Consider the following 23,137-nt stretch of genomic DNA (forward strand, 5'->3'; position numbering starts at 1 on the left):
GTGGTGGCTTAACCGTCCCTCCGGACTAGCGGGTGGTGGCTTAACCGTCCCTCCGGACTAGCGGGTGGTGGCTTAACCGTCCCTCCGGACTAGCGGGTGGTGGCTTAACCGTCCCTCCGGACTAGCGGGTGGTGGCTTAACCGTCCCTCCGGACTAGCGGGTGGTGGCTTAACCGTCGCTCCGGACTAGCGGGTGGTGGCTTAACCGTCGCTCCGGACTAGCGGGTGGTGGCTTAACCGTCGCTCCGGACTAGCGGGTGGTGGCTTAACCGTCGCTCCGGACTAGCGGGTGGTGGCTTAACAGTCGCTCCGGACTAGCGGGTGGTGGCTTAACAGTCGCTCCGGACTAGCGGGTGGTGGCTTAACAGTCGCTCCGGACTAGCGGGTGGTGGCTTAACAGTCGCTCCGGACTAGCGGGTGGTGGCTTAACAGTCGCTCCGGACTAGCGGGTGGTGGCTTAACAGTCGCTCCGGACTAGCGGGTGATGGCTTAACAGTCGCTCCGGACTAGCGGGTGGTGGATTAACAGTCGCTCCGGACTAGCGGGTGGTGGATTAACAGTCGCTCCGGACTAGCGGGTGGTGGATTAACAGTCGCTCCGGACTAGCGGGTGGTGGATTAACAGTCGCTCCGGACTACCGGGTGGTGGATTAACAGTCCCTCCAGACTACCGGGTGGTGGATTAACAGTCCCTCCAGACTACCGGGTGGTGGATTAACAGTCCCTCCAGACTACCGGGTGGCGGATTAACAGACACGGAGACCGGATTTATCATGAATAAATAGAAAAGTTTTTCTTTAATTCTCTTAAGCGGTCATGCAGAATATAATAAATCTCTCCACATAAAGAGGTGTGCAAAATTAGATCTCTTCCGACTCTTGTATAAACCCTCTCTGTACATATATACATCTGTAGGAAAGCGTTTATCACATCCAACAACAAGCATCATAAAATATATACTCAGAGGAACAGTTAGACTCTTACAAGAGGGCCGGCCAATCTTGTGTGGATTTTAGTAAAGAGTTGTATGCCCAGTGAACAACAATTCTAGAACATACTTTCTTAAAACTGTTCCGTTCCTCTATTAATTCCTCCTGGAAATGTATGAACAAATTGACAACTTGGCCTGACCATTCCCCTTTTCGACAGGGTGTGCCCCTACAGTGCCAGTGTAAAGGGGCACAAGCCCTTGACAAGAGAAACCGCCACACCCAGATGTCAGTTCATTTATAGATTTCCAGGAAGAATAACAGAGGAACAGCACAATGTAGTGTTCTTTGTAAAAAAAATAAAAAAATAAAAAAAAAAAAGGTTCCAGAATTGTTATTTTTTGGGAAGTGTGATAGAATACTGCCAAGCCTCCATTAAAGGGGTGTTCCGGGCACGGGCTAACATTTTAAAATCCAATGTACACCATCACAAGAAGTAATTTTGTACTTGGTTCCCTGTACCCAGTCTAGCTACTTTCTTCATTTTTCATGTCACATGACCCGCCACCTGAAAAAAACTCTCCTCTTCCTTTGACGTCTTGCCCGCATTTGCTACTTCCGCTCCTGTCCATAGCCTCCAACATCCTGTGAGCAGTGCATGATGGGAGGACAAGAGAGGAAGCTCTGCGCTGTATTGCTCATGTGCAGTTCGGAGCGCCGAACAGTCCTGTCTGACGGCTTCAGCAGCTTTCTCTAGCGCTCCGAGGGAGATTAATAAGTTGTAGGAGCTTGCGCTGTGGGCGGAGCTATAAATGCTGGACGCTATAGGCAACAGTCTGTTGGGTTTACTGCGGAAGTGATGCTTGTAAACACAGCGGCAGATCGGCTGCTACACGGGTCGAAGAAGAGGGTCCATAGTGCCAGATAAAAGGTGCAGGTTGACACTATTTAGCTGCACCCCCTAGATTTCAGCAATTTCACAATTTCCATTTTGTGCCCGGAAAACCCCTTTTAACCCTTCACTGGCATCAGTTCAGTAACAACCCCATTCAAAACAGCTCTAGTTTTAAGTATTGTGTCCATAAGGCCTCTTTCACACGGGCGACAGCGATATCGCTGCGTTGTCTTGCGGTAATATTGCAACTTTTTAGCGCTCATTTGCCGGGATTTTCGGGGGGAGGGTGTCTTGAAATATAAGCCCTACCCCCCAAAAAAGCTCTAGCTGCCTAAAAAAAACATCTTCCCTGTAGGTCCCCGACACCTGTCTTCACGCAACCCCCCCTCCAAGAAGCGCTGCCTCAGATTGGTTTTCGAGGGTCGGCCAATCAGAGCCAGGGCTTCCCGGAGGCGGGGTTTTTGAACCTCCAATCCAGGAAACGCTGACAGAAGTGCTGGGGACCAGCAGCAGACCTGACGGCGGCTGTTAGGTGATTACTTTTTTTTATGCAGCTAGGGCTTATTTTAGAGCTTTTACAGTAGGACTTCCTACTCAAAAAGTTGCATCGCACTTCCCGAAACTGCATTTTCATGCAATGCAACAGAAAGGAAGGCTCCATAAGGACACATGGGCTACAAAACCTCGCAAATCGTGGCAATATTTAGCAACCCACGTTTTTTTTCCTTTCTCGCGATGTAGCAGCCTACAAAACATCGCTAACATGCGTGCGATTTTTGGCACTGTTACATCGCGAGAAAAGTCGCACGATTTTGTTGCCCGTGTGAAAGCGGTCTTAGAGCTATCCCGTCTCTCAGCAGGTCACAGCCATACTGGTACGATGCCAACAGCAGGAAATGTTAATACCATGTCAAGTCATGAAAACCATGATGTGGGGGCTGTCCACATCATGGTTTTCATTTTCATTTAGCGTATACATGAAAAAGCGTATAAAAATGTATACCAACTGAAAGAGAGATTGCCCAGCTGTAAACTATTGATGGCCGGTCCTTAGGATAGGCCATCAATAAAACATTGGCAGGAGTCTGTCACCCAGGATCCCCATGGATAAGCGGTCCAATGGGCAGATGTGCTTGTGCATTGAGCAGATTTCTGCAGGAAGCAGACAGCTCCGTTTCCGCTGCAGTGGCCAAGCTTGGTATTACAGGCGAAGTCCCCATTGAAAAGAATGAGTGTAATACCACTGCAGTAGGTACAGAGCTGTCTGCTTCCTGCAGAAATCAGCTCAATGCAAGTGGACATCTGATTAATGGGGTACTGGTATTACACCCCCTTTCCTGAAGACCTACCTATCATAAGCATAGATCAGCTGTTTAGAACGGGACAATCCCTTTAAGGGAAATCAACCGTAGTCGAGTCTGCACTTTTGAATTACGTTTCACCAGTTATACTCTATGGGCACATCAAGTAACAAGTTGTCAGACTTTTTTGTATTGGAACAGACACACTTGATGGACCCCTGCGAATGTGATGTGAACAGCCCCTTATTCGGATTTTTTACACAAATAGCAAGAAGTAATCTGTCTTTGTTAAAGGGAACCTATCATGACCATTGAATCCCATAAACTGCGTTATGGAGCTCAAAAAGGTCAGGGAACGGGGGGTGCGTTTTATACTCCCCATCACCAGTCGCCCCGTTCCTGTTCTGTGTTTCCCAATAAAGTCGGCACATGCTAGCAGCGTGCTTTCCCATTCATCTCTATGGTAGAGCGCACACAGAGCGGACTGACTAGTCGTACTGCTGGTGCGCCTGGACTTGGAGTAGGGGCACACGGCGCAGGAACGGGACGCCTAGTAAAAATTAAACAGCGCTCCCTGGACTCCCCATTCTCTGACCTTAGAGCCCCATTATGTAGGCTGTGTGGCTCAAAAATAATGACCGGTTCCCTTTAAGGCTTTATGACACACTGGATATTTAGTGACTGTTGGAACGTCTACAAGCTGGTGGTGGATATCTTTTAGATGTCCTCTGCGAACATCGGAGGAACGAATATGTGAAATAAAAAAGGAATGTAATGTTCTGTAAAACTCCCTCTAATTATCACATTTTTGCTAGGAAAATTCTGTGCGGATTAAAATGGTTTTCTGGACATAACGATTGATGGTTCATCTCCAGGAAAGGTCATCAGTGGTTAGTCGGCGGAGGTCTATGGTTCGAGTTCCCTGCGGATCAGCTATTTGCTGTCATCCTAAGGCCTCATGTCCACGGGGAAAATCAGGCCCGCCGCAGATTCTTCATGTATAATCCGTAGCGGGTCCCTCCTGCCCAGCGGACATGAGGCCTAAAAATCTGAATAAACTCACCTCTCCGGACGCTGTGGATCTTCCTTCCTTCACGGCCGGATCTTCTTTCTTCGGCACGGCGGATGTGCCGCGGGCACATCCGCCGGGCCAAAGAAAGATGATCCGGCCGCGAAGAAAGGAAGAACCGCATCGTTTGGAGCAGGTGATTTGAATTCGGGTACGGGTCTCCCGCGGATCCGGACGGCTTCCATAGGCTTCAATAGAAGCCTGCGGGAGCCGTCCCCGCGGGAGACCCGCACAAAAATGGAGCATGTCCATTTTTTTTCTCGCACACGGATCCACGCCTGACAGGAAAAATGACATCCGCAGGTATTTAACTACCTGCGGGTGTCCAATGCATCCCTGTGGGGCGCGGATCCGCGTGCGGGAGAAACGCTGCAGATTTTAAGCCCGTGGACATGAGGCCTAAGCAGTGGACCCCGCTGATCGATCCTGAGGACAGCGAATCAATAATAAAGTCCTGAAAACACCTTTAACTTCTTGAAATATCTTCATAGTAATCCAACCACAGTGTATCGGATACAGAGCTCCAAGGGGACTGTGCAGAATTACTATGAAATCTCATTGTTCTGACAATCTCTTGTGCCCATGACTTATACACTCCCCGTCGTATATGTGACGGCATTAACAGAGTATCTAAATGATAGTTTATATAATCAGTAACGTAGCGACCCTACAAAGGTACAAAGACTCAGAGGGTCGAACCACTGCCAAGATTAATACTGTCCAATTATTTGCTCATTCCGTAAAAATATGCAGCAGGCCAATTCCAGCGGCGGTAAGCAGCCAGTTTTGTTGCGTTATCTTAAAAGGAAAAGTCATGTCACCCCAGCACTACAAATTAAAGGGGTTTCCCAGGGAGAATACTACTGATGACCTATTCTGAGCGACGGACCCCGGCCGATCAGCTGAGCGGGTGCATGCAGTCTGGCCGCAAATACACAAGAGGTCGGAGCGGAAGAAGCAGAAGTCTCCACACCGACCTCTGTGTAGTGGCCGGCACTTGTAACTGCAGGCAAAACTCTCATTGAAATTAACATGAGCCGCGCCTGCCGTTACAAGCGCCGGCCACTGCACAGTTATTAACATTAGCCCTTCCTTGTTGTTAGACCCCCAGAGACGTCTAAATTAGTATGAAATATTTTTTCCTGTCATCTAAACTGGGGTGCATCTTATAGTCTGAAAAATACGGCAATTGGAAGAGTTTTGGTGTGATGTTGTCCCTTCTTTGTGAGATCATGTTCATGGGTCACATGGCCTTTCTGTAGCCCAATCTCATGCAAGTGAATGGGATAGAGCTGCAATACCAAACGCAGCCATTATAAAACGTATGGCGCTGTTCCTGGCATACCACGGAGAGGCTGCAGCACTTGTCGGCATCTTTACTCAGTTTATCGGTGGGGGTACCCGTAGTCCGATTCAGATATTGTTGACTATCCCAATTCAAAGAATGCCAGTCAAATGGACACCAACAGAGTCCAACTGCTGCAAAGATATATTAGGAAATTAATCCGCACAGAACTTTGTATCTAAAGATGACATAATGATAAAAGGTGGATCTTCATTTTAAAGCTAGCTTGTTAGACTACCACCTGCTCGTATGATAAGGGGGTCCTCCCTCTGACACTACAACCAGGCGAATGAACCATCTACTAAAACGCAGAAACAAGACCCGCTCTCTGGATCCGTATCGCTTTCTGAGAAATAACTGTTAAATAAACCATTAAAAAACAGGAGTGGTTCAGAAACGTCTATGAATAAAAGCCCTACTAGTAACTACGTTAGTTTCAGGTCTGTGCGGTCAGGTGGTCCACCTGTAAGCTATATAAGGTAGGCGATCCTTGTGACTGCAGACCATCCTGAGTACACAACATGTGCACAAACATCAAGAGCTAACCAAACAAGAACATAGAATAGACAGTCCAAAGTATAGACAAGCAATAGGGAGGGGGAGCAGCAGGATACCGAAGACATGGGCCACGCACAGGCAAGACTCGGCCGCAGATGCACAAGACAAGCAATGGAAAAGGCAAGCCTGTAGATAAAAGAAAACTGGGTTAAACTCGGCAATCCCTCCTTGGTTTGTCAGGTTGATGGTAAACCATATCAGAAGTGAGGAAGGAGCGATGAGTCTAGAGGTGGAACCCATCAACGATCGTACACACGTGTCTGCCCAGCCACGGAGATTTCTTGTGCGGCTACCGCATGCCAGGTAGTGCGGTGCAGGGTTGTCTCGCCTTGCAGGAGCGCTCCGTTGTAGTCATTCCACCGTTAAGGACAGGGCAGTCATCACAACAATCCCAAAGCTAATCAGCAGGACCTGAATCAGGGAATTCCTAAGAGAGAATAGATAGATAAAGTCTAATGCAAACATCAGATAGACAGTTCACAAGAAATCATCACTATATCAGTGCTAGCCACAGCGTAATGTAATATTATATACCACCACTGCCACCGTTGCATCAGCATGCAGCCACTGCTGTCTTTTCATTATCAAGTCCTCCATGAGACAATCAAGGTAAAAACCATAGCAGCCAAATCCGACGGCGTTAAAGCCTACATCCGTATCGCTCTGTCTCACTAACCTGATGGCCCTTTTACATGACGATTATAGTTCAAGCTCCCACAGGAATCCGAACAATAATCGCCTTGTGTAAATGCATGCAGAAAACTGAACGATGTGCCGATCCGTGTAAACAGCAGTCGTTCACTTCAGAACCACCGTTTACTGTGAATGGAGGTGGGCGGGGTGAGAACGCTTTTTGGCCCATTTAGACCTCCATGCTGGCAAAGCTTTGAGCACTGCCAGCAATACTCACCCCTGTGCAACAGCACCAGAGTGGGCATCTCTGTTACAAGCTGCTGGGCATCGTTTGCCTGACTGCTGTGTAAATGTACCGTCCGAAAGTACTGTGATTACAGCAGCCTTGGCACAAAGTTAAACACTGTGTAGGAGTGTGCTGATAGGAGGAAGGGGTGGGGGTGGGAGGGAAGAAGTGTATCATAAGTTAGCATAAGTCACCCATACAGATTAGACTACAGGTATCCAAACCCACCCATTTCGGCATGACCAGTTGACTGTTTAGGGAGGGGGGGGGGGGGCGGACTCCCAACTCTGCTGACATTAAATGTTGGGTGGGAAAAAAGTATCAGTGAAATTGAATTTTAAATGGCTGATCTTTTTGTTCTCGGCAGACAAGTCACCACAAGAGCTGCCCATCAGCAGCTTCCTCCACAGTCCCCAAGAGAAACACATGAATACTCAGCCAACCAAGCGTTTGTGTATGAAGGGTGTCGGGGGAAATAGTAGTCGGACAAACGAGCGATTGGCCAACAGGCATAGAAGGTGTCCACATACCTTCAGAATCTCGGTTAAAGTCTAGAAGATCGTAGGAATAAAGTTAAGTGGACAGCCCTTCATTTATTCCACACCCCCTAATTAACCCAAGTGTGACCAGATCCTCATCTCACTTTACTTTCCATGTAAAATTGGACAACTGTCATTCTCTCTCCAAGGAACATCGGGTGTTAGACATTAATGCAAAGAGCCTTTCATCTCAAACCAATTTCAGTCTGCAGCTCTCTTCTAGTAATAACATATTGCAGCTCCAGGTGACAGAAGTAGTCAGCAGTGAGAGGGCAATCATTAATCACTAGAGATGAGCGAGCACGCTCGCCTAAGGCAGATATTTGAGCGAGCATCGCTCTTCTCCGAGTAACTGCATACTCATCTGAGCAAATGTGGGGGGGGGGGGGGGGGGGGGGGGGGGAGCGGGGCAAAGAGTCGGAGAGATCTCTCCCTCTCTCTCTCCCCCCCCCACATTTGCTCGGATGAGTATGCAGTTACTCGAGAAGAGCGACGCTCGCTCAAATATCTGCCTTAACCGAGCGTGCTCGCTCATCTCTATTAATCACCCCTGACCACACCGGACTTCACATTGAGCGCAGCTTACCTTGTGTTCTTCTCCTCCAAAAGGTCTGGTAGCACATTAACCAGCGCAATGTACAGGAACCCTCCGGATGTGAAAGGCAAGATCCAAGCCACTGCTTCACCTGCATGGGGAATGAAAGCAAAGTAAAGCTAGAACATGTGTCTATTGTGAGCTCTTCAGAACCTAAAGGGAACCTATCACCACCATAAACTAAAGTTATGGTCTTATGGGACAGGTCTCAAGGAGCCCGCGGATGTACACGTCATACTAACCCAACTCCCAGTTGCCGTACAGTCATGCCTGAAAATTGGTGCACAGACAGACCGATCTTTGCAGGCTGTCCACATGCATATACATTGTTCTCGATGGAAGTGCGTGGGCACAGCCTATAGAGACGAGTCCACTGAATGGTCCCTGTGCCAACTTCAGGGGTGACAGAGCAGGAACGAAGAGTTGGTCAAGTATAAAAAGTACATTCCTAGACTTCTCGGGACCGGGCCTATAAGAACAATAATTTAGCTTATGGTGCTCATAGGTGGTGACAGGTTCCCTTTATTTAATACCTAAGCAATGGAGGTACTGTCGCTTTAAATAACATTAGGTCAGCCTGCAGCCCCCAATACAGAGACATAAGGCGTGGTTCCTTGCATTTGGTAGATCATATACCAAAAGACGTTCTGGCACATGTTCACGGAGGCTGCCGACCGTCTGCAGGCGCCCTTAATTTTTTGTGCTCCATGTGTTGGAGGGAGGAAAAAGTTTTTGCACCTTTTCATAGTGTTAGCATGCGACTTTCACAATTGTTTTCATAAGTAACTAGGAATTTCTTCCTTCATTCACTGACCAACAGGAGTTCTAATAATATTCTTACCGACTCCTTTGGGCGACTGAGCACAAACAGCAAAGCCCGCTCCCAGGATGCCTCCCATTGCAGTCATCAGCTGCATCTTCGCTGCACTCCAACGGTCAAATCCGGCACGGAGGAGAATGGCGAAATCCCCAACCTGTACAATAACAGAGAATTAGAGATGTGCAAGAAGAGAGAAAACCGCCAAATAGCAGCACTCCACTGACCTCATGGGGAATCTCATGTAACAAGATGGCCACGGTCGTGAGAGTCCCCACCTGGTGGGAAAAAGATTTCAGAAAATGAGCGCTTACAAATAGAAAATTTGCATAATTTAAAAGGGGCTATCAAATAAATAAATATATATTATCTCTTATTGACAATCACTGAAAATGGCCATATACTTACTGATACAGGAGGGCAAATATGTGCACCACCTCAGCATACAGGCTGCCAAACTACCAAGTGAGGGAGCCAGTTACACCTGTGCAGGACACCGATGAGACAGCCACTCACACAACCTCCTAATATAGAGGGGGGTGGCTGTTTGGTGTATACTCCTGCACAGGGTAGATACAAAGTGCCAAGCCGTCTGATACATGTAGTGCACCATGCAGAATAGACAGCTATTAAAGGGGTTGTCCCGCGAAATCAAGTGGGGGTATACACTTCTGTATGGCCATATTAATGCACTTTGTAATGTACATTGTGCATTAAATATGAGCCATACAGAAGTTATTCACTTACCTGCTCCGTTGCTAGCGTCCTCGTCTCCATGGTGCCGTCTAATCTTCAGCGTCTAATCTCCTGATTAGACGCGCTTGCGCAGTCCGGTCTTCTCCCTTCTGAATGGGGCCGCTCGTGCCGGAGAGCGGCTCCTCGTAGCTCTGCCCCGTCACGTGTGCCGATTCCAGCCAATCAGGAGGCTGGAATCGGCAATGGACCGCACAGAAGACCTGCGGTTCACCGAGGGTGAAGATCCCGGCGGCCATCTTCGCAAGGTAAGTAAGAAGTCACCGGAGCGCGGGGATTTGGGTAAGTACTATCCGTTTTTTTTTTTTTAAACCCCTGCATCGGGTTTGTCTCGCGCCGAACGGGGGGGCTATTGAAAAAAAACAAAAACCGTTTCGGCGCGGGACAACCCCTTTAATGACGCCATAATAGTTTGGTGGGCTGCTCTGCACCTCAAAAAGTGTTCCTGGCTCATGACCCACCTCTAATAGCCAGAGGGGAGAGGCACTACAGCACCCAGCATGACCGTGTATTACTGGGTTGCCCATTTATCTGATTATGTATAATGCCACACTGCATCTTCCCTGGGGTGGAGCAGATCCCGGGGGAAAACAAGGGACTGCTGTTGCTTCCAGTTTGTCCTGATTTAGAGAAGATGGAACAGCCCCTCCTAAAGTTACTGCCATTGAATAAAAGAGGGGGGGGGGGGGGGGGGGAAAGCAGTCGGACCTACCTTTCTACTGACCAGAAAACTGCCTGCCACCGCCATGCCATGGGTGAAGTTATCAATGGTGTTTGCCAGCAGGTTGAGGTAGCCACTGATCTGTAATGAATGAGCCATTGATAAGTGTGCAGTCCATAACGTACTGTTGGTACATATTAGATATTAGCCACTGACCTTAATACTGTCCCTGTTGGGTTTCTGTTGTGTGGAGTCCTGCTTTTTGCTCACACGATGCTTCCCGTTCAATAAGCTGCACGGGGCGACTTTCTGGGGGAAAACAATGCAAAGTGAATTTAATCACAAAAAATGACAATTAGGCTGGGTTCACACAGGGCGGATTTGTGGCGGTTTTACTGCTGCGGTTTTGCCGCAGAAGAACTGCTTCTGCGGCAAAACCACTTCAAAGTTTATTCTTGTCTTGCGTATTTTCTCGTATATTTTCCGTGCTTTTTTGGCACGGAAGATCCGCAAGCATTTTTTTTTTCACTTTTGCAGCATATTTTGGCGCAGATTTTGCTGCGTCCATAGAGGTCTATAGACAAAAAAAAAGCAGAAAAGTCAAAAGAATCGACATACTGCGTCTTGAAAAACCACGCTTTGCAGCTGCATTTCTGCACTGCGGAAAAAAATTTGTCCTGTGAGAACAGCTTTTTCCCCCAAACACATTTGCCCTGCAAACGCAGCGGTTTTGTCGCAGTGCGGATATGTAACGGCAAACCGAGGCAAAAACGCAGAAAATCTGCCCCGTGTGAACCCAGGCTTACAATGACATTCACGTAGTTATAAACGTTTACATATGTGTAGACGTAATTCAAAGTTGGACTGACCATGCGGACACATTGTCCAAGGAGTTGATGCATGCAGCATAAAGTACGAGGCTTTCAGTGTGTTAACTCAGGTCAAGCGTAACATAACTACAGGGGGCAGTAAAGGATCCATGACCGCTACTTCCTGCAGCCCGACCATAGATTAAACACTGGCACCAAAGTGAATACTTTTCGTAGTGGTGGTGCAAGACACTGCAGCGCTGTCCTATTCATTTTGGATGGGACAATACTGCAATACCTTTGAAGAGGCTGTGGCACGGAGTTCAATTTACTGCACAGGTCGTTATAGATACGATGATACCAAATATGTGGGGTTTAAAAAAACAAAAAAAAACACATTTATACTAAAAGGAAAAAGTGCACAAAAGAAGGTTTGGGTTTTTTTTATTTTTTTTTTTAAAGTTATGTGATTGTAGTGGACTTGAACCAGAAAAACTCTGATCGCTATGATAATGCACTGCAGTACTTCTGTACTGTAATGCATTATTGCTCATAATAATCACAGACCACGGCAGGGACCGGGCACCAGTGTATGGTGCCTGATTGCCATGGCAACCCATTGGCCCTCCGCAATGCCAACGGAGAGCCAATGACGTCTCATAGGAAGCACGCTCCCTTTGTAAATCTTTTACATGCCGCAATGTACACAAATCGCGGCATGTAAGGGGTTAAGAACTGGGATAGAGGTTCTCATCGATGCCCGCTATCAGTCGCAGCGGACTCCTGGTGCAGCGGATGAGCGCATGCCATCCACAGGACGTAAGATTACGTTCTGTTGCGTTAAGTACCCCCCGCCCCCCTTTACCCCCAGCTAGGACATGAACTTACATCTTGTGGTGTTAAGAAAAATGTACAGAATAGGCTGATGAAGCATATTGCAAAAATGCTTAGAATCACATTTTTTTGTAGATTAACAAAGAGAATTGCAGCAGGTCAGTTTTGTTAGTTGCCACGTTGCAACAAATTCATCAAAATAGTGCATGCCAATGGTAAATTAATCTTTAAGTAGTTCTAGAGATGCCGAGTCACTTTGTGCACCACCCGGATACCAGAGCGAGAGTGCAACAAGTTTTAGGACTTTTAAAAAGTCACTTTAATTAAAGGGGTTGCACCAGAATAGACAGTATAGGTGATAGTCTGATCGGCAGGGTGTCACCACCAAGAACGGGGGTCTCTTGTCTCAGTCATCTCTTCACTGTGGGCTCGCTGCACCCACCCACAGTGACATCCAACTGAGTGGAGCAGTAACCGTCCAAGTATGGCCGCCGCTCCATTCATTTAAATGGGGCTGACTAAAACAACAAGTGATTATACTCCGCTATCTCCGGCAGCCCCATTAACAATGAATGGAACAGTATGGGGTTTTAAAGCCGCAGATCCATTTAATCTCCTCAATACCGTGGGGGTTGCAGAAGGCCCACCATGAGGAGCAGAGGACTCCTGTTCTTGGAATCGGCATTTGGGGGTCAGCAGTGAGACCCCCACCGATCAGACTTTATCACCTATCCTATGGAAATCCTAGGTGATAATCATCTATTCTGGTGCAGCCCCTTCAAATAGGTCTAAAACGTCACTCCACAAAAAGCCCATTCCCTTTTCTCTCCACTTCTCTCTTTTTTTTTTCCTCTAAGGCACAAACCTACTTAAGGTTTGCGACATTTTAATGACCGGCATCTTCCGCAAAGCCTTTGAGAATTAGTCATTTTAAACCCAAAAGAGGGAATTTATCAAGCAGTGAAGCCGAGTCAGCAGAATATGGAGCTCATTGGACTGCGATTGTAAAAGGGTCTACTGTGACCGAAAATTTTAAAAAAAGTTTTCGTAAAAGAGGAAACAGTAATTTATATGGAAGATAGATGATTTATCGTGTCTGGTAACGGAGGAGCGTAGAGCGCACACCTGTTATGTGCCGCAGCCTACACAATAAATGACTTCTCATCACAGTCCCTCTACTGCGAGACCCGGCAGCTGGCTCTGCTCTACAAGTCTAATATCCCACTTAATGATGTCTTTCCCGTGTGACTCACCGGCGCGGGATTGTTCGTGCATTCTTCATTTTTTTCATTGGAAAAGGTTTTCTCCAAAATTAGGAAAGTGAAGAACCCGATGATGACCCACAGGCCCAGAAGACGCTGCTGCTGGAGAGACTGGGAGCTCCCTGCAGGGAGAAGACATGTTATAAACAGGAATCTGCAGACTTCACGGTCTAGAAATGTTCTTTATACTCTGTTTTCGTAGTTAAAGAGTACCTGCACTCTCACTTTGGAGCGCTCCTGCTCTGTCAAACGTTTTGCTCTCCTTCCGGCAGCTGAAGACGGTCCCCTATAGCGCTACATAGAGACGTCTTCACCTGCTGGAAAGAGCCCAAACCGTCTGACGGAGCAGGAGCGCTCCAAAGTGAAAGTGCAGGCACTCTTTAACCCTTTCCAATCCATTGTCTGACGTCTTAAGACATTATGATTTAAGGCTGTACAGCTCTGATGTTGGAAGACATCCGTCGGGGTTCTCTTACTGTATATTGCCAGCCTCTGTGCTGTCGGAGCCTATCCAACGTGTCACCTCATGCAGTACTGGCTTTAGCCAGCAGATAGCGCCGTTGTATAATGGCAGAAAAAGAGTAAGCCCCCTAGGAAAACCAGGATACAAATTGGATTGGAAAGGGTTAAAGCAACCCTCCGGTTCTGTGACAAAATTCTGCCTCGGGACAGGAGGGTATAATTACCTGCGGTTGTTCTCTACTGTCCCTCCGTGAACAGTCATGGCCAATCGGGGAGCAGATATAGCGCATGGTTAGTTCAACACTAGCAATGCAAAGTGGGGACTAGGTAGTCTGAATATTGCATGAGCCATCTGAACATTGAGACTTCTAACCAACTGATCATATGCATGACAGAGAACAATAACTACTGCAGTAATGTCCCCCCCATCTCATCTGGTCCAGGGACAGAATTTTGGAGGGCGGCTTTAAAGGGGAATTTAGAAATCATACTTGTCCATTGCAATTATTAGAGTCCTTCAGATAAACCGTACGAATGAGTACGGCCGAGAGTCTCACACGAGATTTGTGCATTGCGAGACACGTGAATATGAACCCCATTCTTTTGAATCAGGTCATACACAGGAGTGATTTTCTTCCTCTCTTTGGGCGTGCGCGCACATCGCATCACCTATTGATTTCAATGGAGCCGCGGCAGCATCGCACCGTGTGCTAGGTTACGCAAGCGCGATGTCTCCCTATTGAAAACAATGGGAGACACTCCGCGATCCCAAAGACATGTATGCTGATGACTACCACCCTGATGCCTTTTGTGGGGCGGATGGAACCCTTTGGCTACATTTGATATATACGCCCGGAGTTTTCCTGGTGCATACACCAGAATCGGACTCCTCCATATAGGTTTCTTTTATAGTGTATTAAAATGGTAACAGCCGCCTTTTCATCACCATTATGATAAAATCAATCAAGCTGCATCCTATATTCAACATCCTAGTTCTCAATGTTTTTGATAAATAGGGGCTTCGATGGATAGAACATATACTTATAGGACAGTTCAGAACTTCCCTAAATTCCTATGAAAGGAAATGTGCAACTAATTCTGCATTGAATTAATTAGACCATATTTATAAATATATATTTGTATAAGCGGGGGTCGGAGTTAGGATATTTCTACCGACTGACTGCACCAAAATGAGAACGACTCCGACTCCATAGCCCTGGCTCAGATGTAATGTTTTTTGTAAGGCAGCCGAAGGCTCAGTGCACATCACCATCTGCGTATGACACCAGTGGATCTCCATGCCTAACGAGTTTTACCACAAAGCACAAAAATGGAAGGTGCCTTACAGATACACGTCACTGCACTTTCACCCCTCTTCACTACACAGGGATAGATGACTGCCGATAACTAAGGGGAGTATAAATTCTTCATGCAAGGCTATTCTTCATACTCCCAACCCCTAGCTATTGATATGCCTGTGTGCTGCACATCTACACATTCTCACCTGTCGTTTGCATACACTCCTAGCTCCGACGGGTCACGCACAAACATGCAGGCACAGGTCTGCATTCACTAGACGTTATAGAACAATTACTTTACACGTCCTCGGATAACCCCTTTAGACTTACATTTTTTCATAGCAGAAGCCATACTCGCTGCCGCACTCACCATTCCTATTCGGCCAGGTCCCCGCTGATCTTCACTTCCAGGTACAGGGATTCAGCTACATCACCACCGGCACCAGCACCATGGTGCCCGCTACAGCCAAACACTGATTCACTTCTGCCAGTGATTAGCTACAGCAGACATGTCCTGGGTTGTGACATCACGCTGCCCCTGAAAGTAAAGGCCAGCGGGGGACATAGGCGGAACGGGGGCAGTAAAGGTGAGCATATATTCTTTTATGTAGGTCCAGCACGCTTACAGGGGGTTTCCGGGGAAGATACTATTGATGACCAATACTCGGGATAAGTCATCAATAGTTGATCGTCCGAGGTCCGTCACTTGGGACCCTGACTGATCAGCTGTGCGGGCGCATGCTGTCAGCGCCACAAATACACAGAGGTCAGAGGGGAAGCCTCCGCACCAACCTCCATGTAGTGGCCGGTGCTTGTAACTGCAGGCACAACACGTGTTGATTTCAATTTGCGGCACTGACAGAAAGCGCCCACTCAGCTGATCGGTCAGGGTCCTGAGCGACGGCCCCCCGCCGATCAACTATTGATGACCTATCCATATTTATGGTCAAGACTGGTGTAGAATGTATAGTGAAATTCTCAGATGTACCATACAGTATTCTGACACTCACTAGAAGAGTTCAAAAGGGAAAGTCATCAGGAAGTGACCAGGGTTAAACATCGATGGCCAACTCCTGAGATGGTCTTCTATGTATGATCAGCGGTATCCCAGCCATTGACAAGAAGGAGAAAAGCCACTGCAGTGCCAACATAGCGAATATGATGACATGTCTCTGTGACTGCAGATCAACCCTATTGCACTGAATGAACTGACCTGCAAAACTTTACCAGACAGTCACATATACATGGACAATGCTGGGGCAGTCACTGCAGCTGCACGGAGCATAACTGCCACTAGTTCTGCCAAACAGTGGTGGTCCCAGGGGTGTCACGTGCATAGGTCACATGCTGATTGACCATCAAATTAAAGGAATTATTCAGAGACATATACTTACTCTGATCCAGCGACGTCAGCACCTTCAATACCGGCCTGGCTCCGACACCAAGTCCCACGTGCACCTCTTGTCATCAGTGATATCATCAGAGAGGGCTGGCTGCCCACTTATTTCAATATCTAAACCAGCCTTTGCCATAGCACAGAAGGGGCTGGCTTAGTTCTTAAAGGGGTTGTCCCGCGGCAGCAAGTGGGTCTATACACTTCTGTATGGCCATAATAATGCACTTTGTAATGTACATTGTGCATTAATTATGAGCCATACAGAAGTTATAAGAAGTTATTCACTTACCTGCTCCGTTGCTAGCGTCCTCGTTCCCATGGAGCCGACTAATTTTCGCCGTCTAATGGCCAAATTAGCCGCGCTTGCGCAGTCCCGGTCTTCTTCTGTTCTCAATGGGGCTCCGTGTAGCTCCGCCCCGTCACGTGCCGATTCCAGCCAATCAGGAGGCTGGAATCGGCAATGGACCGCACAGAAGCCCTGCGGTCCACGGAGGGAGAAGATCCCGGAGGCCATCTTCAGCAGGTAAGTAAGAAGTCACCGGAGCGCGGGGATTCAGGTAAGCACTCTCCGGTGTTCTTTTTTAACCCCTGCATCGGGGTTGTCTCGCGCCGAACGGGGGGGAGGGGGTGTTTGAAAAAAAAAACAAAACCCGTTTCGGCGCGGGACAACCCCTTTAAAATAAGTCGGTTCCCGGCAATGATGTCACAGATAATGAGAGGTCAACACTACGTGACCCGATGCTGATGCCAGGTCAGACGTGGATGTGCGGATGAGGGGAAGATCTCTCTGGATAACTCCTTTAAAATCTCACAACAACCTTATAAGCTCATATAGTTGTTGCAGTTTTCTTAACTTTTTAAGAGGATTTACTCCAAAAATAAGTTTAAAAAGTTTTCAATTTTGCATTGATGTAAATATGCCCTTCATGTACTGCAAGGAAAGGCGTATAAAAAGGAAAAGCGGAGCAGACTGGAGCCGTTGACCTACCTGTTGTGGCGCTGCAGGTGTAGGCCCAGGCCTCGGGCAGAAGATGGACAAACACATCGCCCAGTAAACCGCCAATAGCAAAACTCAGCAGCTGCTTCAGCCTCTTGGCACCTTCTGGAAGTGAGAAAACTGAATGAATGGCCTTCTTTTCTAAGAATGAATGGAGGTATTTATAGTCAACGACCCGACGGAGATCCTGATGGAGTGTGAATTCAGGAGTCGTGTTCAGGCCGGGGTCATGCGAGTTCTGCTATATACTTATACAGGGATGCTAATAGTGGGCTTTTTTTCTGCTAATTGCTGAAAAAGAATTTTGGACTTCTGCATTCTAGGATCGTCTCCTTCCAGTTTGTTTTCTTTGCCATCCTGGAGACGACTCATAAAAATGTGGGTATTTGTTTCCCCCGCAATTACCAGTGAAGACCTGGAAGTGACAAGCACTATAGGCAGAGATCCGGGGAAGCTTTAATGGTTGTCACTCCACATTGCTTCATATAGGAGAGAATTGGGATGCAAAGACCCAACCCAGGTGCAAGTTCTACACAACTAGTGGATGCTAATCTGTATTAGAAACTGACCTGCAGGCCAATCAATAGTATTTAATGATAATTATTCGGATGGAACAGCATTTAAAAAGGGTTTTCCGACCACATTTTGCTTTTAGGGTAAAGTGTCTGGTTTGAGGCCTGCCAAGCTCTGTTAAAGATGACTTGTGATCTCTCCAGACAGCTCCATTCACACTGCAGTGGCCAGGTTTGGTAATGCAGTCCAAGTTCCTATTAAAATGAATAAGAACTTGGCCTGCATTACCATGCATGGCCACTGCATTAGGAACGGCGCTGTCTGCTTCCTGCAAAAATCACCTCAGTGCACAACCTGGTGAAGAGCTTATTAGTGGAGGGCTTGGGTAACGGGTCCCAGCCAACCTACTACTAATGACCAATCCTGTGGATAGGCAATTAATACATTAAAACCAGACAACCCCTTTAACCTCTCCTCTGCAGGAGAACATGCAATGCAGCCTATTGTGATTGGGCATTACCCAGCACAGAGGTGGAACCGGTACAGCCGTAATCAGGAAATCCAGCACTGGAATGCCCATATACTTCTATGGGTGCAATACCACATAAAAAAAACAAAACAAAAACATACAAATCCTTCCAAAGTAACCATACCTTCAGATCTGAGCGATGCTCCTGCTTCAACGGGGATCACCAAGAGTGGAAGCACTCCACTTAGTCCCACCAGCAACGAGCCAATTAGTGAGCAGATCCAGGCATCCAGAGAGGAGGTGTTGGCACTTTCACAGGCGCGACTTCCTGGGGTACAGGCGGCAATAAGGGGGAATCCCACATACGCAAAGAGCAGCCAGGATACAATCCTGTCCCACATCATCCTACGAGGGAAAAACGGAAACAAAGGTAAAATACAGGTTGTGAAGGGGGCAGAAACATAGTGGGGGCGACCTTAGCTTCTGTACAATGACTAGAATCTTCAGGTCAGGCCTGTATACTAACCCATACCAGTGTGCGGAGAGGACGGGCCAGCTGCAATGAAGCATCCAGGGCCGTAGGGCGGCGTGCAACAGAAAATACAGCAGCGGGAAAAGGCAAAAAAATATGCAAATATACCAAAAAGACCCATAAGTAGCAGCTTCAATTGCTGCATGCCAATATAGGGGCGCAACCTCGGCTGCTGCACAACTACATATGGCAAATCCTCAACTCCAAAAGAGGAACACTGCGGGGTGTAATTAGAGGTGTCAACCACTAAAGCCCCATTTACATGCAATGATTGTCATTTGAACAAATGAAAACCTGAACGAATTAATGATTTTGTTGCAGAGAAATACTGAGCATTTAAATGTACAAGTAATGCTGTGGAATCCTCGCCATTTCCCTCATTCGCTGTCTAAACTCTGTATATGTTGTTTGCTCAGGTGGACAGGTGTTTATGGGAGGAATTTCTGGCCAGAAGGATTTTAATTAGTGTGAAGATAAGCCATTGCCACATGAGTAAACAAGTACTCATTGTGTTAGAAGGCGAACAATCACCCCTCCCCTCAAGTCCTTCAGAAGTTCAAAGACTAAACAAATGCCATTTAAATGAAGTGAAAAGCAAATCAACTAATGGCCATTTTTATGCAGGCTGAATCTCAGCGCTACTTGAATGAATAGCGCACGATGGGCTCGCATTTACATGTAACAATTATCGCGCAAATTTGTTTGAACAAATTTTGAGCGATAATTGTTGCGTGTAAATGGGCCTTTAGTAACCGTAAAGCAACTGCCCACAACGAGGCTGGAGGATGCCGGACCCCGGGCAAAGAGCAATGGTGGCAGACCACGGCTCCCCGAGTCAGGCTTGCCCGGCCCCCTCCAGAGCCAGCGCGAGGCCGGCCCGGCCCCCTCCAGAGCCAGCGCGAGGCCGGCCCGGCCCCCTCCAGAGCCAGCGCGAGGCCGGCCCGGCCCCCTCCAGAGCCGACCCCATCCAGAGCCGGCGTGAGGCAAGGCCAGCCCCCTCCAGAGCCAGCCCGGCCCCTCCAGAGCGGAGCGGCGCGAGGCCAGCCCAGCCTCCTCCAGCGCGAGGCCGGCCCGGCCCCCTCCAGAGCCAGCGCGGGGCCGGCTCGGCCCGGCCCCCTCCAGAGCCAGCGCGAGGCCTGTAGAAAGCAACTTCATCTCCCAATCAAAATTGCAGAAAATAACTTTACGCGGCTCAGTTCCTTCCCCAGCCGAAAAAAACCCCACCATGGAGCTAAAGTAGTTGTTTAGCTTGGGACTTACCACTAAGTAGAAGCACATCCTTCATCTTCACTCCCAGCCCACCCCATTACATAACTAATAAGATTACACGTGGCGCGCAGTCAGAAACGGACCCAACTAAGAAACTAATTATAACCTCGGCCCACAGAAGACTGACGGACGGCGAAACAAAAGATGACTGGAAGAATTTTCATTCATATCAGAAGGAAGGAGAACGAGGAAAACCGGAGAGAAGGTTCAAACCTGAGATGTGATAATCCGCCGAGCGCAGCCAATATCTGCAGGTCACACGGACGGCGGCGCAGAATCTCATCTAGAAATGTACCTTCACTAATCCTCCTGTCAAAACCCCGACATAACGAGGCTCCGGGGATTGGATATCCTGCGTAACCTTATATAACAGGTTTACAGGTCACATCCCGTACCTCCAGGACATTAGAATATACGTCGGATACCTCACCGCACACGCCCAGTAACCGCATAATCACCAGACATCACCCCCCGGGCGCCAAATATATCCCGGCTCATTCACGTGGCCACAGTCCCCGCAGGTTTTTTTTCTCAGAACCCTAAAAAGAAGGAAGATACTAGGTGCACATATGACATAATGTCCGCCAGGCAGAAAATAGAGGTAACGCGCCATATTCAATAAGGCGCTGCGCTATCCCCCCCTCCGACAGCTCTAACCAGTTGTACGCAAGACAATTAAATGAATCCTCTACCGAGCCTACACCCGCCATACCGGCGTCCCTCCTGCTTAAATTACGCCATATAAACCGCCAGTGAACTTTTAGCGCCATTTTCACAAAGTGTTACGACAGTCAACGTATCAAAAATGACATCTACATCTTAGGCCGGGCTTACACGGGCGGGTCGGATTCCGCATGCGTTACTGCGAATGATCCTGGAAAATCACGGGCACAAGCGTTTTTCTGCGCAAATGTATGCTATGCACAGCGTATCGTGCTAATTGCGTACAGGCAGCGCAAAACTCACATCCAATGACTTCAATGTGGGCCAAACACATGGAATCCACCCTAAAAATAGAGCGTGCTGCGATATTTCTTCCGTTAGTGAAATACGCATATTAAAAACGGACCAATTTCAATGCGTATTTATGAGCCATGTGCCATACTTTTTACCCCCCCCCCCCCCCCCAAAAAAAAAGCACAAAGGCCCAAATTATGTCACTTTTATACCCTGTCTCCTGGCAACACGAATAAAAAAAACACGAATATAACATCCGTATTCGCTGTGGGATTTTTTGCGCTTCCATACACTTTCATGGTCGATTCGGGTCCGTGAATACGGATCACAGTGGGACAGGTCGCCATATTTTTTTTTCTTCCACCGTCTGTCCCGCTTAGATGAATCCACGTAATCGCGGAGAATCACATCCTCGCTTTCTCCAACCGCCGCCCACGTCCCTCCGGCTAACCACATCCTCACCTACGCCAACTCTGTCCGACGGCGGGCATCATGCAGATTGCCACGACTCCAGCGGACTGCGACTCACCATTGGCTGTAGAACTACAAGTGCAAGCAACCTGCAGCGTTACCAAGTGAAGCTTATTACAACGCAGGGTTTGCGCCCAGGCATGCTGAGACTAGTAGTCCCACAGCTCCGATGTTGTTCTAGGAGTATGAGACTTGTAGTTCCACATCGGCTTCGGAACGCATCCTCACTGATATCCAGCATGCTGAGACTTGTAGTTCCATAGCAAATTAAAAGGCAAGTGCAAAAACCCTTGCAAACTCCAGAGTTGTCAGGCATGATGGGACATGTAGTGCCTCAACAGCTGAGGAATGTCTAATGCTGAGTTAAAGCATGCTGGGACTTGCAGTCCTACACCAGCTTTGGAATGCACTAAGCCTCAAGACTGCAGTGCAGCAACTTTTCTGCCATAACTCCGCAGCCATAGACTATCCCTGCCCAGCCCGACCCCACAGTGCACTGCAATACACACCGAAGTAAATCACGCTGCGGCTCTCGGTGGTCCTCTTGCTCCCTGCCATCCCCGGGTCCTACGCCCAACTCCCCGCCCCTCTGCCGGAGCCACGTGTCACCTCCCCCGGAACCATTACATCATGGCTTCTGAGCCCAGGGGGAAGTATTTTACAATGCACTTCCGCGGAAAAAAGGACCATGGGGGAATGTAAATAAAGGGAAACACATTTAGCCAGCACGTCTGTTGTGCTGACATCTAGTGGACTTTGTGTGAACTGCAGGGAATCAACATTGCTTTTACTGTATTTACATTGGGTGGAGAATGTCTGCTGGTCATTCTTTTTCTTGTTTTTGCGGTTGTGCTGTCCCTTTAGTCAATAGTTGCGCAGGGCTGAGAAGCCCGAAGGAGATGTGAATCTTTTTTATAAATAACATTAGGCTCAGTTCACATTACTTTTGGGCTTTATAGTTAACAGGCATGTGCCACATGCAAATACCCAACATAGGCCACAGTATAAGCCATGCAGAGACAGGACAAATGTCATCCATGCGACTACCAAAAGATTCACTATATTATCTATCTATCTAGATTATATAGGTATATATGCTGTATCTTGTCTCCACCAGAACAATGCGTGGAAACAGGCTGCACGCCCACAATTTGATTGCCTGGGGCGGAGAATGGGTAAAGGCTGTCTTCGCTGGTACCGTGCCGGTGTCCCATGTGTGCTCCAAACTCCGCTGTCATACTTCCCCTGGCGACCTTTTTCCTTTGCAGCTTCGGCACTGTGAGTTCTCTCACCACCTCCACAGCATTCCCCGGCTGTGAATCTTTCCCACCCGGCAACCCCTGAAAGCGGCACCGCTCTGGTCTCCTAGCTCCGCTCTCATACTTCCCCCCCTCCGGTGACCTTCTCCCCTGCCAGCATCAGCGCTCCCCGCCCGGCAAACCCCTCAAGCCGACACTGCTTTGGCCTCTTTGCTCCACTCTCATACTTT

The 23,137-nt window shown here is 48.0% G+C and overlaps 1 protein-coding gene across 1 annotated transcript; it reads right to left on the reverse strand.

The window, feature by feature from the left end:
- Positions 1-765: 765 nt before the first annotated feature.
- On the reverse strand, positions 766-22,071 carry SLC39A13 (solute carrier family 39 member 13). Its single transcript, XM_066583326.1, has 10 exons — positions 21,640-22,071; positions 18,604-18,824; positions 17,429-17,542; positions 13,276-13,406; positions 10,596-10,688; positions 10,431-10,520; positions 9,193-9,243; positions 8,990-9,122; positions 8,140-8,239; positions 766-6,522 (listed from the first exon to the last, which is right to left on the reverse strand). Exons 1-10 carry the CDS (start codon positions 21,669-21,671, stop codon positions 6,447-6,449), a joined length of 1,041 nt encoding a protein of 346 aa, XP_066439423.1. The 5' UTR covers positions 21,672-22,071; the 3' UTR covers positions 766-6,446.
- Positions 22,072-23,137: the final 1,066 nt, after the last annotated feature.

Source organism: Eleutherodactylus coqui, chromosome 11, assembly GCF_035609145.1.
Source record: "Eleutherodactylus coqui strain aEleCoq1 chromosome 11, aEleCoq1.hap1, whole genome shotgun sequence".
Taxonomy (NCBI): Eukaryota; Metazoa; Chordata; class Amphibia; order Anura; family Eleutherodactylidae; genus Eleutherodactylus; species Eleutherodactylus coqui.

Coding starts and splice junctions, on each gene's coding strand:
- SLC39A13 (XM_066583326.1), bottom strand. CDS start 21,671: ATGATGCCCGCCGTCGGACAGAGTTGGCGTAG. Junction 13,407..17,428: donor CACCTGCAGCGCCACAACAG/GTAGGTCAACGG, acceptor TTCTCCCTGCAG/GGAGCTCCCAGTCTCTCCAG. Junction 8,240..8,989: donor TCAGTCGCCCAAAGGAGTCG/GTAAGAATATTA, acceptor TTCCCCATGCAG/GTGAAGCAGTGGCTTGGATC.